We start from the raw sequence: 16,605 nt of genomic DNA on the forward strand, positions 1-16,605 counted from the left end.
AGGTCCCACAGAGTTGGCCTTCTCCGGGTCCCATCGACCAAACAATGTCATTTGGCGTGCCCCAAGGGAAGAGCTTCTCTGTGGTGGCCCCGGCCCTCTGGAATCAACTCCCCCCAGAGATTAGAAAGGCCCCCACCCTCCTTGTCTTTCGCAAGTTACTCAAGACCCACCTATATCACCAGGCATGGGGAATTAAGACATCTCCCCCAGGCTTTCTTATATTTTATGTTTGGTATGTATGGTTTTTTTATACTGTTGGGTTTTTTATATAATTTTATTATTAGATTTGTTCCATTGTTATACTGTTTTTATTATTGTTGTGAGCCGCCCCGAGACTTCGGAGAGGGGCGGCATACCAATCTAATAAATTGAATTGAATTGAATGCGAATCTCTGGGGGGAGCTGATTCCAGAGAGCCAGGGCCCCCACAGAGAAGGCTCTTCCCCTAGGCCCTGCCAAGCGACATTGTCTAGTTGATGAGATCTGAAGAAGGCCGACTCTGTGAGACCTAACGGGTCGCTGGGACTCATACAACAGAAGGTGGTCCCGCAAATAATTTGTCATGCTGGGAGCTGAATTGCACAAGTCTTAAAATTGGCAAGTTTGAAGGCCCTTGATTTCAGAGAGGCATTTCCCCCCCCGACATACCTGGTCTCTCTCCAAATCATTGTCCTCCTGATAGAGTACTTACTTCTAATTGTTCCATCTGCAGCCTGCTTGGTGACATCTCTTGCAAAAGTAGCATTAATCTGCAGTAAATTGTTTGGACACTGGGCAGCCAAGTTTCTTGCACTTTTGACACAATGGAATTTCCTTAGTAAACCAAAATATAACTCCTTTTTTTTGGTATCTGCTGGTGCTGCAGTGGTCTGGCAGAAATCACTGGCTGGAGATTCTTCAAGAAAAAAATAATAGCAGTAATCAATTGATCCTGGGATCCTATACATATTTGTCTAGAAGAGCATTTTTGGCTATTCCTGGCGTATTTTTAATTCTAGTTTCAAAATCTCTATACTGTGATTAATTCAACACTTGCTTCTACCTATCTATATGACTAATCTTGATGTAAGGTAATGAGTTAATAAATTTAAAATTAGTTCATATTCTTAACACAGCTCCACTGTACACTCGCCCACCCTCCTCTCTTTTTCTTTTCTCTTCTTTGCTTCTCCTCCTTTTCTTTTTCCTTCTTCTTCTCTCTACTTTCTTTATACCCTTTTTTGTTAGTCTACATGTTTATTAATGGTTATATTATTACATCCAGGCATATTGTAAATGTACTAGGTTTCAATTGTCAACTGTTACGATTGTCTTTTATGTTTTGTATACTTGTAAATAAAAACTTTATAATAAAAAAGAAATAAATAATAAAGGATTCACAGGCAGTGAAGGGATACCAAAATTTTTACTACTACACTGTGGGTGTGGCTTATGCAGGACGCCCTGCATTTTCTTTCAACATTTTTCAGTGCAAATTGGGTGCTCTGGGGTGGAGCTCCACTGCAATCCCCCCCCCCATCCAGGCAGTAGCCCACCCCTGGATACAGTAATCCTTGAGTTGCAACCATTTGTGGCACCGTTGTAATGGTCCCAGGGTCATGTAATCATTATTGGTAATCTTCCCAGCCAGTCAATGAAGGGCCATCAAGCGTCATTATTCTTGTGCACAGGGGCTATCTCTGGAAACTTCAACAATTATTTTATCGGAGGTAATGGTTTGTGTGTCACGGCTGCTGCTGATGTTGCGTACTATGCTGATGTCTGGCTTGTCGTTTCCTTTTAGTCCAGGGGTAGGCAAAGTTGCTCTTCTATAATATGTGGACTTCAAACTCCCAGAATTCCTGGACTAGCATGATTGGCTCAGGAATTCTGGGAGTTGAAGTCCACCACTCATAGAAGAGCCAACTTTGCCTACCCCTGTTTCTAGTCCAAATAGGATGCATGTGATGTGTGTTTTTCCCTGCGCTGGATGTTGTTTTGACTATAATTGAGATGTCGGTGGTTGAGTTGGTAGGTCCTTGTGGTTGTTGTTGAGGTAGTATTGTTAGAGTTGCATTTTTCAGAAGCTGTCCAACCTAAATAGGCCAGCCACAGACCAGGATACCAGGAACTAAAATATTTGCAGATAATTGAAGACAAACACAGCAGAAGGTTCTTTAAGAAAATATTTACTTCTTAGCAAAACTAATCTATCTATGTACATTGTAAACTATCTCACTAGACAGTTCAACTATACACTGCAATCACAAGCCACACAATAACAACTTCAAGCCACACTAACCTTCAAGCGCACAATATCTTCAAGCCACGCCTATGCAAAGGGTGTATCTTTCTTTCTTTCTTTTCTTTCTTTCTTTCTTTCTTTCTTTCTTTCTTCTTTCTTTCTTTCTTTCTTCCTTCCTTCCTTCCTTCCTCCTTCCGTGTTTGCAACAGCCAAAAAAAGCCAATTCAATCCTAAATTGCATTAACAGAGGGATTATGCCGCCCCGAGTCTACGGAGACGGGCGGCATACAAATCTAATTAATAATAATAAATAATAATATAATAATAATAATAATAATAATAATAGGCTTATAAAATTTATGCATGGTACGCTAGTATGTATGATTGGTTTTAATTTGTTTTTTTTTAAATTAACTTAAATATTAGATTTGTTTTACATTGTGTTGTTATTGCTGTGAGCCGCCCCGAGTCTGTGGAGAGGGGCGGCATACAAATCTGATTAAACTTAAACTTAAAAACTTAAAAACTTAACTAATAATAATAATAATAATAATAATAATAATAATAATAATAAATAATAATAATAAAATAATAATAATCATCAACACCACATGAGGAACTAATACAATTCTATAAAGCCTTAATAATACTGCATCCAATTCTGGTCGCCAAAGTATAAAAAAGATGTTGATATTCTAGAACAATGTTCTCAACCTTTCTAATGCTGTGACCCCTTAATACAGTTCTTCACGTTGTGGTGACACACACACCCCATCATAAGTCTAGCACCAATTCTCCAACAGAGCTTTAAGCTGATTGGCAGGAAGGTCAGAGGGACACCACCCATGTAAATGCCTGATTGGTCAGATTGTAAGAATATATCCCAAGTCACCAGAATAGAAGCTTTAGTTCCTAACACCGTGGGAAATTGGTCTTTTTTGATGGTCTTAGGTGACCCCTGTGAAATAGTCATTCGACCCCAAAGGGGGTCCCAACCTCCAGGTTGATAACCACTGGCCTACAAAGAGTGCAGAGAAGAGCAACCAAGATTATTAGACCTTGAAGGTAATATAATAATAATAATAGTAATAATAATAATAATAATAATAATAATAACAACAACAACAATAACAACAACAACAACAGAAACAGAGCTGGAAAGGACCTTGGAGGTCTTCTAGTCCAACCCCCTGCTTAGGCAGGAAACCCTACACTACTTCAAACAACTGGTTATCCAACATCTGCTTAACAACTTCCAGTGTTGGGGCATTTACAACTTCTGGAGGCAAGCTGTTCCACTGATAAACCGTTCAGACTGTCAGGAAATTCTCCTTAGTTTTAAGTCACTTCTCTCCATGGAATCCAGGAAGTGATCACCTTGGCGTCCTTAGCAACCTGCCGGTGACATCAAAGCTCCGCCCCCGGAATCTCTTCATGGGAGGGATTCCCCGTTCGGGTTCAAGTTCGGGTTCGGTTTCGGGTTGGCCGGATTTTGCATAAAGTTCGTCCGAACTTGCCAAACCCGAACACCGTTAGGTTCGCCCATCACTAGTCGTTAAGCCGAGGTCTACCTCAGTGGTGGTCGTAAGTCACATTTTCTGCTCCATTTATCCCTCGCTCTTTCTACCATTTAAAAAAACACAGTGTCGTGTTGGGTCGGTTTCGAAAACCGGTCTGGAAAAAAAATGTTTTTCCTCACACACGATGAGTAGGACTTAATGTTCTCCTAGGCAAGTGACCAGACAGGCATTTCATTTACTTTATTAAACAGGCTGAATAATTAACTTGCCCAGGTTGAGACACCACATGTGGCATTTCGAAGCGGAGGAAATGAACGCCGTTTGTCAATCAATAAATTTGGTGCGACATAAACTAATAGGCCCCGGCCGATCCAGAGTTTTCTGAAAATGTGTCAGAGCGATGATGGGCTGGGGGAACGGGGAGGGGGGGAAATTTAATTATCAGGAAGAGCTTAATCTACATTTTACCCTTTGCAGTCATTTTGCAAATGGGTTTCCAAGCAGCTGCTGCTGTCGACTCCCCATAGGCTGAGAAATGGAGGCTGGAGTTCCCTAGAAGGTCAATGGCAAAAGAAAGCCGTTTGCGAAATGTTTTCAGGAATATTCAATTGCGTTTGTGCACCCTAAGTATATTGAAACGTTCCGTTGTGTTTTATTAGGGGTGCAGTTTGAAAGATGGCCCCACTCCCCATCTCCCCCTTTTTTTTTGTCTCAAAGGGAAGTAAGCACCGATCCTTTGTGAGGAAATGAATAGAAACATAGAAGACTGACGGCAGAAAAACACCTCATGGTCCATCTAGTCTGCCCTTATACTATTTCCTGTATTTGATCTTAGGATGGATCTATGTTTATCCCAGACATGTTTAAATTCAGTTACTGTGGATTTACCAACCACGTCTGCTGAAGTTTGTTCCAAGGATCTACTACTCTTTCAGTAAAATAATATTTTCTCACGTTGCTTTTGATCTTTCCCCCAACTAACTTCAGATTGTGTCCCCTTGTTCTTGTGTTCACTTTCCTATTAAAAACACTTCCCTCCTGGATCTTATTTAACCCTTTAACATATTTAAATGTTTCAATCATGTCCCCTCCTTTCCCTTCTGTCCTCCAGTACTATACAGATTGAGTTCAATTCAGTCTTTCCTCATACGTTTTATGCTTTAGACCTTCCACCATTCTTGTAGCCCGTCTTTGGACCCGTTCAATTTTGTCAATATCTTTTTGTAGGTGAGGTCTCCAGAACTGAACACAGTATTCCAAATGTGGTCTCACCTACACTCTATATAGCGGGATCATAATCTCCCTCTTCCTGCTTGTTATACCTCTAGCTATGCAGCCAAGCATCCTACTTGCTTTTTCTACCCGCCCGACCACAACTGCTCACCCATTTTGAGACTGTCAGAAATCACGACCCCTAAATCCTTTTCTTCTGAAGTTTTTGCTAACAACAGAACTGCCAATACAATACTCAGATTGAGGATTCCTTTTCCCAAGTGCATTTCCCCAAGTGCATATTGAATAACAATATTTTTTTTTTAAAAAAAACCCACAGGATTAGAAACTTGTTACATCTGTCACCTGCATTACAAATCTGCCTGTTTTTGTCACGGATGTGTAATTAGGCCAGCACTGGTGCTTCTGTGTGGGCTGTGGGTCAGCTGGCAGAGATTTCCCCACAGTCGAGAGGAATAAATTATGAAAACTTCGGTCCCAGCATCGCACAAAAGCACAAGCGAAAACGGTCAGGAAAAATAACTGTGAAGGAGAACCACACAAAGATTCAAGTGTTCGAATTCGTGTGTGTTTGTGGTTTTCCTTTGTCAGGGATTCCCCCCCTCCTCTCTCTGTGTGAGCTTTCCCATTGTAAATTTTTGTTTATTTATTTATTTATTTTGTCCAATACACAATGAGGGTTTAATGGGTATATATCTATATACACATAGTAAAATACATGATGACGGTTACAGAGGAGATACCCATTTATTTATGTATTTATTAATCAGATTTGTATGCCGCCCCTCTCCGCAGACTCGGGGCGGCTCACAGCAATAACAGTACAATGTAAACAAATCTAATATTTAAGTTTAAGTAATTTAAAACCCCAGTTTAAAAACCATACTAGCATACCATACATAAATTATATAAGCCTAGGGGGAGGGAAAGTGTCAATTCCCCCATGCCTGACGACAGAGGTGGGTTTTAAGGAGCTTACGAAAGGCAAGGCGGGTGGGGGCAACTCTGATATCTGGGGGAATTGGTTCCAAAGAGTCAGGGCCGCCACAGAGAAGGCTCTTCCCCTGGGTCCCTCCAAACGACATTGTTTAGTTGACGGGACCCGGAGAAGACCCACTCTGTATGACCTAACTGGTCACTGGGATTTGTGCGGCAGAAGGCAGTCCCAGAGATATTCTGGTCCGGTGCCATGAAGGGCTTTATAGGTCATAACCAACACTTTGAATTGTGACCGGAATCTGATTCGCAACCAATGCAGATTGCGGAGTGTTGGTATGACATGGGCGTATTTAGGAAAGCCCATGATAGCTCTCGCAGCTGCATTCTGCACGATCTGAAGTTTCCGAACACTTAGTAAAATATATCTAAGAAATAATAGAAAAGAAGGTATAGTAATAGAACATATCAATGAAAGAATAGAAGAAGAAATATAGGAATAGAAGAAAGAAATAGGAGATATAGGAGAGTAATAGGACAGGGGACAGAAGGCACTCTAGTGCACTTGTACACGCCCCTTACTGACCTCTTAGGAATCTGGATAGGTCAACTGTAGATAATCTAAGGGTAAAGTGTTGGGGGTTTGGGGATGACACTGTGGAGTCCGGTAATGAGTTCCACGCTTCGACAACTCGGTTACTGAAGTCATATTTTTTACTGTCAAGTTTGGAATGGTTAATATTAAGTTTAAATCTGTTCTGTGCTCTTGTGTTGTTGTGGTTGAAGCTGAAGTAGGCGCTGACAGGCAGGACCTTGCAGCACATGATCTTGTGGGCAATACTTAGATCTTGTTTAAGGCATCTTAGTTCTAAACTTTCTAGGCCCAGGATTGAAAGTCTAGTCTCATAGGGTATTCTATTTCTATAAATTATGAAAATTTGCCCCTAGCATCACACATTGAAGCTAGGGCTGTATGAAACTTGAAGATTGTGTGTGTGTGTGTGTGTGTGTGTGTGTGCATGTGTTTTATGTCTGTGCTTTACTTTGGCAGTGAAGAAACATTGCATCCCAGCATCGCACAAAGCAGAATTGAAAAAGGACAGAAATAGTAACTGCAAAGTTGGATTGCACAAAGCTTTGAGTGTTTGTGTGTGCTTCTGTTTGTGTGTATTTGTGCTTTGCTTTGGCAGGGATTTCCATCTCTCTCTCACTCTCTCTCTCTCTCTCTCTCTCTCTCTCAGACACACTCTCTCTCTCACTCTCACTCTCTCTCTCTCTCTCACTCTCTCTCACTCTCTCTCACTCTCTCTCTCTCACTCTCTCTCACTCTCTCTCTCTCTCACTCTCTCTCTCTCACTCACTCTCTCTCACTCTCTTTCTCTCACTCTCTCTCACTCTCTCTCTCTCTCTCACTCTCTCTCACTCTCTCTCACTCTCTCTCTCTCTCACTCTCTCTCACTCTCTCTCTCTCACTCTCTCTCTCTCTCTCTCACTCACTCTCTCTCACTCTCTCTCTCTCACTCTCTCTCACTCTCTCTCTCTCACACTCTCTCTCTCCATGTGTGTGATTTTGTTTTCACAGAGTTTTCTCATTGTGAATGGAAACAAATTATGAAAATTTGCCCCTGCATCACATGAAACCTCCCCTCCCCAAAAACCTGGGAGTCAGGGGTGTACAAAACTTGAAGTGTGTGTCTTTGTGTTTTGCATTTGTGCTTTGCTTTGACAGTCATTCCCCACTGTGGATGGGAATGAATTAAGAAACTTTGCATCCCAGCATCTCACAAGGCAGAAGCGAAAACAGCAAGAAAAAATAACTGTGAAATAGGATTGCACAAAGCCTCGAGTGTTTGTGTTTGTGTGTATTTGTGCTTTGCTTTGCCAGGGATTTCCCACCCTGTGTATGTTTTTCTGTTTGTGTGCGTGCATGTGCACAAGTGTATTTTGTGTTTGTGCTTTGCTTTGCAGTCATTTCCCACTATGCATGGGAATAAATTAGGAAAAAGTTCGACCCAGAGTTACAGTGCTTCCTACACAGAGGAGGGTAGGGGAATCTACTTGATGATAACTACTGATTTGATGGCACTGGCATTCCTAACTACAGTGGTACCTCTACTTACATATTTAATTCATTCCAGGACCAGATTCTTAAGTAGAAAAGTTTGTAAGTAGATGCAATTTTTCCCATAGGAATCAATGTAAAAGCAAATAATGTGTGTGATTGGGGAAACCACAGGGAGGGTGGAGGCCCTGTTTCCTCCCAGGAGATTCCCAGAGAGGCCCCAAGGAGGCTTCTCCCTAATTTTTCTGGCCCTGTTTCCTCCCAGGAGATTCCTAGAGAGGCCCCATGGAGGCTTTTCCCTGCCTTTTCCGGCCCTGTTTCCTCCCAGGAGATTCCTAGTGAGGCCCCATGGAGGCTTCTCCCCACCTTTTCCGGCCCTGTTTTCTCCCAGGAGATTCCTAGAGAGGCCCCACGGAGGCTTCTCCCTGCCTTTTCCAGTTACAGTTTCGGAGGCTCGGGTTTGTAAGTGGAAAATGGTTCTTGAGAAGAGGCAAAAAAAAATCTCGAACACCTGGTTCTTATCTAGAAAAGTTTGTAAGTAGAGGCGTTCTTAGGTAGAGGTGCCACTGTATTAGCTTACTCAGCATTTTGATCTCTTTTGTTTGCAGCTGGCCAATATATCTCCCGTTAAGGGAAGATGCGGCCAGAGCTTTAACTCATTGGAAACACAAAAGAGCTGAAAGTGATGGTGGCGGTGAGGCTAATTCGGCATAGTTATTGGCTTTGATGAATATTTCAGTAAAGAATGTTGACTGGACCGAGACTCAATCTACAGCTTGAAGGTAGCAAGGGAAATATAAACAATGAGCCAGCCATCCATAGCCCATTTTTTTCCAGCCTGTCTGCCTGTTTATTTGCAGGGTCAATCATCAGTGAATCAAAGCATAATGAAAAACTCTCTTTCTGACGATCCAGTCAGACAGAATAAAGCTGCGAGGGACCTTGGAGGTCATCTAGTCCAACCCCCTACTTACGCAGGAGACCCTATGTGATAGTGAATATATGGCACATGGGCCACAAGTGGTACGCAAAGCCATATCAGAGGGCACATAAGACATTGCCTTGTGACTATATAGTTTGACTATATAAGATCCAAACAGAAGCAAAATAAGAATGAAAATGTAAATTATGTTAACCTTAACTTATATATGCTATCCCTACTTAGTGATAAGTTACTATATATTAACTTGATATATTCATAAAAATCGCTTTTTATAGTTTTTACTTTTGTGATGGGTACCATCTACAGTTCACATTTTGGAAATGTTCGTTTAATGTCTTGTTATGTCCTATGTGTTATGTTTGTTTGTTTGTTTTTCTTTTTTATAATCAATAAAAAATATTTTTTTAAAAAAGACATTGCCTTATGTCAGCTCCAGCACTCATGCGTGTGCTAGCCGGCTGATTTTCGCCTTGGCGAAAGCCCTTTTGCCCTTTTGCCCTGGAGTGCCAGAAAATGCCCTATGGGCAAACCGGAAGTTCAGAAAAATGGACTTCCGGTTTGCCCTTTGCCCCATTTTTTGTACTCCGGGGGCTTTAGGGATGCTTCCCGAAGCCTTTGGAGTGCGAAAAACAGCTCAACGGGTAAACCGGAAGTCCTTTTTCCCCAAACTTCTGGTTTGCTCATTGGGCAGTTTTTCATGTCCCAGGCTTAATTGAGACCTGTGTGCTTATGCAGGGGCAAGGGAGGGTTGTGCATATGCACTGAGGCAGCGCATGAGTGGTGTGCATGCATGGGGGAAGGGAATGGGTGTGGGCACATGCAGCGTCCTAGCGCACTCACACACACATACAAGCACTGTTTTGGCAGGACAGCCAAAAAATGTTTGCCATCACTGCCCTATAGGCAAAGTTGGCTCTTCTATGACTTGTGGACTTCAACTCCCAGAATTCCTGAGCCAATCATGCTAGCTGAGGAATTCTGGGAGTTGAAGTCAACATGTCATAGAAGAATCAATTTTGCCTACCCTTGCCCTAGACCTAGTGATGAATCATCCACAACTTCCGGAGGCAAACTGTTTAATTGTTTATTTTATTTATTTATTTATTTAATTATTAGATTTTTATGCTGCCCTTTTCCTTAAACTCAGGGCGGCTTACAACATGTTAGCAATAGCACTTTTTAACAGAGCCAGCCTGTTGCCCCCACAATCCGGGTCCTCATTTTACCCACCTCGGAAGGATGGAAGGCTGAGTCAACCTTGAGCTGGTGAGGAGATTTCAACCGCTGACCTTCAGATCTACAGTCAGCTTCCGTGGCCTGCAGTACAGCACTCCACCTGCTGCAACACCCTGGTTCTCACTGTTAAAGAAGTTTCTCCTTCATGCTAAATTGGACCTCTCCTTGGTTAATTTCTCTCCATCATTGCTTGTCCTGCCCTCAGAGTGGTGCAGTAGCTTAGAGGTAGAGCTCTCAACCTCACAATCAGGAGGCTGTGAGTTCGATCCTAGGTAGAGGCAGCTATTTCTCTCTGGGCACAATGAGACTATAAAACTGCTGAACAAAACTCCACATTGGCGACAGGTACAGCATCCGGCCAGTAAAACACTCAACTCCATACAGTTGCCCAGATTCCACCCTGCAAGGGATTATGGGATTGTTAAAAGAAGATGATGATTGCTTGACGAGCCACGGTGGCGCAGTGGTTAGAGTGCAGTACTACAGGCTACTTCTGCTGATCACCAGCTGCCAGCAGTTTGGCAGATCAAATCTCACCAGGCTCAAGGTTGACTCAACCTTCCATCCTTCCAAGGTGGGTCAAACGAGGACCCAGATTGTTGAGGGCAATATATGCTGACCAGGGATGGGCTCCTACAGGTATGGTCAGATACAAAGAACCAATAGAATTTTGGTGAGGTATGCAGAACCAGTAGAAAATATTTGACCCCCCCCCCCCCCTTTCTGGGCTCTGAGTATGTTTTTCCTATCGCAGTAAATGAGGTTGAATGTGTATAATTTTAGAACAGCTGTGTGTGTGCGCGTGCGTGTACATACACATACAGTTTATATAGTAGATAATGTATATTTTTGTGTGACTGTGTGCAATATGTATGTACACATATGGCATATATACATAGAATTAAATAGTATATTTTGGATGTACAGTAATAGTAAATAGAGAGGGAAATTGTATCTCTTTGAGGAGAGGAGGGGCCAGGCACCCTAACCCTAAACCCTTAACATGAGTAACGTCAAGTTGGTCACCTTTAAGCCAGTCACATGACCTTTAAGCCATCCCTGCCACATGATCACCAAACCACTCCCACCTGGTCACATGGTCGACAAGCCACACCTACAAAATAAGCCACGGCCACATTGTGGTAGGAAATTTTTTTGCAGCCCTTCACTGATGCTGACTCTGCAAACCACTTAGAGAAGGCTGTAAAGTGATATATAAAGTCTAAATGCTATTGCTATTGTCCTGCCCTCAGGTGCTTTGGAGAATAGACTGACTCCCTCTCCTATCCCATAATAAGTAGGATCCCAGCAAAAAGTCTTGAGATTCCAAAATAGAAAAAAGGGTTTCTCTTCCATATAATAGAAACATAGAAAATTAGAAGATTGATGGCAGAAAAAGACCTCATGGTCTATCTAGTCTGCCCTTATACTATTTTCTGTATTTTATCTTAGGATGGATCTATGTTTATCCCAGGCATGTTTAAATTCAGTTACTGTGGATTTACCAACCACATCTGCTGGACGTTTGTTCCAAGCATCTACTACTCTTTCAGTAAAATAATATTTCCTCATGTTGCTTTTAATCTTTCCCCCAACTAACCTCAGATTGTGTCCCCTTATTCTTGTGTTCACTTTCCTATTAAAAACACTTCCCTCCTAAACCGTATTTAACCCTTTAACATATTTAAATGTTTCGATCATGTCCCCCCTTTCCCTTCTGTCATCCAGACTATACAGATTGAGTTCATTAAGTCTTTCCTGAAACGTTTTATGCTTAAGACAATACAAAACTCAAGAGTTTGCTTCTCTCCTTAATTAACTTCCATCCATTGTTTCATGTCTTGTTTTTTGGTGCTTTGGAAAAATCTCCCCCCCCCCTCAAAAAAATAATTCCACACTGTATTTTCTTTTCGTTTCCTTCCACAGCGCTGACGGGGATTTCGCAGTCACCCACCTGACCAGAGCCCACCTCTTCTACGACGGACGGATTAAATGGAATCCTCCCGCCATCTACAAAAGCTCCTGCAGCATCGACGTCACCTTCTTCCCTTTTGACCAGCAGAACTGCACCATGAAGTTCGGCTCGTGGACTTATGACAAGGCCAAGATAGATCTCGAAAGCATGCACCGCCACGTGGATCAGCTGGATTATTGGGAGAGCGGCGAATGGGTGATCATCAACGCTGTAGGCAACTACAACATCAAGAAGTACGAGTGCTGTTCGGAGATCTATCCAGACATCACCTATTCCTTCATCATCCGGCGCCTCCCTCTGTTCTACACCATCAACTTGATTATTCCTTGCCTTCTCATCTCGTGCTTGACCGTCTTGGTTTTCTACTTGCCTTCCGAGTGTGGGGAGAAGATCACCCTCTGTATCTCTGTCTTGCTGTCCTTGACGGTCTTCCTCCTTCTCATTACTGAGATCATCCCCTCCACATCCTTGGTCATCCCCTTGATCGGCGAGTACCTCCTCTTCACCATGATCTTCGTCACCTTGTCTATCATCATCACCGTCTTCGTGCTGAACGTCCACCACCGTTCCCCGCGGACCCACACCATGCCCGCCTGGGTGCGTAAGGTTTTCCTGGACGTCGTCCCCCGCCTCCTCTTCATGAAACGCCCTTCGACGGTCAAGGACAATTGCAAGAAGCTCATCGAGTCCATGCACAAGATCGCCAACGCGCAACAGTTTTGGTCGGAGACGGAAGTGGCCCCCAACTTTATCACCTCCTCGTCCAACAGCCCGCAGAGCAACGAACAGTCCCCGACGTCGTCCTTCGGAACCCAACTCGAGGACCAGAAAAGCCCACAGCCGGTGTGTAAGTCACCCTCTGGCCAGTATTCAATGCTGCACCCAGAACCTAACCGAGGTAGTAGCACCTCACTCCAGCCTCCTCCCAGCCACCCACTCGGAGACCTTCAGTCTGGCTCCATGTGCAAAGGCCGATCCTTAAGCGTCCAGCAGATGTACAGCAGCCCAGGAAAAGCAGAAGAAGGGACCATACGTTACCGGTCCAAGAGCATCCAATATTGCTACTTGCAAGAAGAGGCTTCCCAGACCAACGGCCAATCCAGTGGGTCCCCAGCATCCCCGCAGTGCCATCTGAATGTGGACCAGCCTAAAGCCAAGGCCACCCATTGTAAATGTAAATGTAAAAAGAAGGAATCTGCCAGCCCTTCGGGACAAGGGAGCAAGACTCCCAAAGAGCAGCAGTTTTTGCTCATGTCTCCTGCCTTGAAGTTAGCCGTGGAAGGCGTCCACTATATTGCAGACCACTTGAGAGCAGAAGACGCTGATTTCTCAGTAAGTACAGAAAAACCCTGAGTCCTTTTTTTCTCAATGCTTCCTCCCAGCAAGCCAAAAACTGGATGGCTGGGACTTTGGATATCTTGTAGCGCTTGTAGAATTTGCGTTCTTGGGTGGAATGCAAAACATAAAATTAAGTTACGTTCGGGGATGGGGGTTGCAAATGAGTTTTTCTAATTCTGATTAATTGCAGCAGGTTCTGAGTTGGAACGATGTGTTTCAGGGGATGAGTTTTGAAGATGGGACTGTTGTGCATGATATAGCCAGAGGGGACATGTTTTCTGTGCTCAAATTTGGTCCCCAAAGAAATTATGACAATGTGGGGATGTGGACACAAGGGCACCCACATACGCAGTGATTACTAAAAATAATGAAACCATCAAATTTATATAAGAATCATATGATGGTGAGATGGGGTGGCACATTAATGTGAGGAAGGTGAGAGGGATGAAGTAAGGGAGGGAGGAAGAGAAAGAAGAGGAAAAAAAGAGGAGAGAAGAGAGAGAGAGAACATGGGAAAAAGAAATGAGGGAGGGAGAGAAAAAAGAGAAAAAAGAGGGGAGGAGAGAGAGAGAGAGAACATGGGAAGAAGAAATGAGGGAGGGAGAGAATTAAAAAAGAAAAAGAAAGAGAGAAAAAGGAAGAGAGAAAGAAAGAAAGAAAGACAGACAGAAAGAAAGAAAGAAAGAAAGAGGAGAGGGAGGACATGGGAAGAAAAAATGAGGGGGGAGGGAGGGGGGAAAGAAAGAAAGAAAGAAAGAAAGAAAGAAAGAGGAGACTGGACATGGGAAGAAGAAATAAGGGGGAGAGAGAGGGAGGGAGTGAAGATGTATAAACCATCATTTCTAAACCATGGCAACTTTAAAATACCTAGACTTCAACTCCCAAAATTCCCCAGATGACATGGAGATTAATTGTATTTCTACGTTACTTTCATGCACATTGGGGTATGACTCTGTCAGTTTGCAGTTTTTATACATAAGTTTAATACCGGAACTCTCGGTGTAGATGCAAAGCAACAGAGAGAACAATAATCATCATCATCATAATACCAATAGGAGGAAGGCAATAAAGAAGGTAATAAGAAAAATAATAATACTCCATGGGTAAATATATACAGAAGGTAGACAAATCTGCAAGAATTAGCTATTTTGCAGAGTGTTGGCACAAGGGAAGAACCTAGGCTTGTATCTAGTTGGTTTCGCCTGGAATGCCCTGTAGAGCCATCCTGAGGGGTGGAGTTGAAATAGTTTACATCCTGGATTGTGAAGGGCACCCTGATGTCTTCTCAGCCCTCCTTCTGACCTACGCAATACAAGTGGTCTTCAACTTATGACCGCAATTAAGCCAAGAATATATGCTGTTAAGTGAGAAATGTATTATGTGAGTTTTGCTATCGTTTTATGACTTTTTTTGCCACGCTTGTTAACCGAATCACGGCAGTTGACATAAATTTGTAAACATGGTTGTGGTGTCTGCCTGGCTTCCCCATTGACTTTATTTTTTTATTTTTTATTTTGTCCAATACACAATGAGGGTTTTAGTGGATATATATCTATATACACATAGTAAAATACTTGATGAATGTTATGGAGGAGATACTCATAGTAAAATATATGTAAGAAATAATAGAAAAGAAGGTATAGTAATAGAACATATCAATGAAAGAATAGAAGAAGAGATATAGGAATAGAAGAAAGGTATAGGAGATATAGGGGAGCAATAGGACAGGGGACGGAAGGCACTCTAGTGCACTTGTACTCGCCCCTTACTGACCTCTTAGGAATCTGGATAGGTCAACCGTGGATAATCTAAGGGTAAAGTGTTGGGGGTTTGGGGATGACACTATGGAGTCCAGTAATGAGTTCCATGCTTCGACAACTCGGTTACTGAAGTCATATTTTTTACAGTCAAGTTTGGAGCGGTTAATATTAAGTTTAAATCTGTTGTGTGCTCTTGTGTTGTTGTGGTTGAAGCTAAAGTAGTCACCGACAGACAGGACATTGCAGCATATGATCTTGTGGGCAATACTTAGATCTTGTTTAAGGTGTCTTAGTTCTAAACTTTCTAGGCCCAGGATTGAAAGTCTAGTCTCGTAGGGTGTTCTGTTTCGAGTGGAGGAGTGAAGGGCGCTTCTGGTGAAGTATCTTTGGACATTTTCAAGGGTGTTAATGTCTGAGATGCGATATGGGTTCCAAACAGATGAGCTGTATTCGAGGATGTGTCTGGCAAAAGTTTTGTAAGCTCTGGTAAGTAGTGTGAGATTGCCAGAGCAGGAGCTACGTAGGATTAGGTTTACAACTCTTGAAGCCTTCTTGGCTATATTGTTGCAGTTGGCTTTGGCACTTAGATCTTTTGTTATTAGTATACCAAGGTCTTTAACCGAGTGGGGTTATCTGTGATAATTTGATTATTCAGTTCGTATTTGGAGTTCAGATTCTTCTTCCCAATGTGTAGGACAGAGCATTTGCTAGTTGAGATTTGGAGTTGCCATAAAGGGGATTGCACAACCCTGTGTGTTAGCAACAGTCATAAATATGGACCTATCACCATCTGAATTATGATCACATGACCAGGGGGATGCCAGAAAGGGCATAAAATGGTGAAAATTGTCATAAGTCATCTTTTTCAGTGTCATTGTAACTTTGAACAATCGAATGAACTGTTGTAAGTCAAGGGCTACCTGTATATGGGCCTTCTGTGGAAGATTTCTTAGTAACCGGGATGATGGTGGGATGTTTGAGACACAAAGGTAGCAGGTGGGACAAAGATTGTAAGGTTGCATCTTCTCTATCCTGTCAAATGCCTTTTGGCCTCTCAGCTGGAAATAAATCAAGGAGCCTGCTATCTTCACCTTTTCACCCAGCTTCCTTGCTGATGTTTGCCTCCTGGCCCAAGGACCTCCTGGCCTCCTTCTTCTAATTTATTTTTTTCTAGCTTGGTGGCCTCCATCTTTCCAGCTGCTGAAATTTTGGATTCCTTTGGATTCCTCGGACTTTAGATATATTTTGTTTCTGGTGCTACACCTGATGCTCCACTCTGCTGTGACATTTTCAGCAAGAGGAAAATACCAGGAGATGTTAGAGAAGCTCATTAGAAAACTTTGGAAGTTTTTTTTAAAAAAAACCTGTTAGTCCTTGG

The 16,605-nt window shown here is 42.7% G+C and overlaps 1 protein-coding gene across 1 annotated transcript in view; it reads left to right on the forward strand.

Annotated features, from left to right (window-relative positions):
* CHRNA4 (cholinergic receptor nicotinic alpha 4 subunit) overlaps positions 1–16,605 on the forward strand; it is a 104,964-nt gene that overhangs the window by 66,915 nt on the left and 21,444 nt on the right. Inside the window, exon 5 of the mRNA XM_070744462.1 lies at positions 12,081–13,461. Within this exon, the coding sequence (XP_070600563.1) occupies positions 12,081–13,461 (1,381 nt within the window). The remainder of the gene's footprint in view (positions 1–12,080; positions 13,462–16,605) is intronic.

Source organism: Erythrolamprus reginae, chromosome 3 (assembly GCF_031021105.1).
Source record: "Erythrolamprus reginae isolate rEryReg1 chromosome 3, rEryReg1.hap1, whole genome shotgun sequence".
NCBI lineage: Eukaryota > Metazoa > Chordata > Lepidosauria > Squamata > Dipsadidae > Erythrolamprus > Erythrolamprus reginae.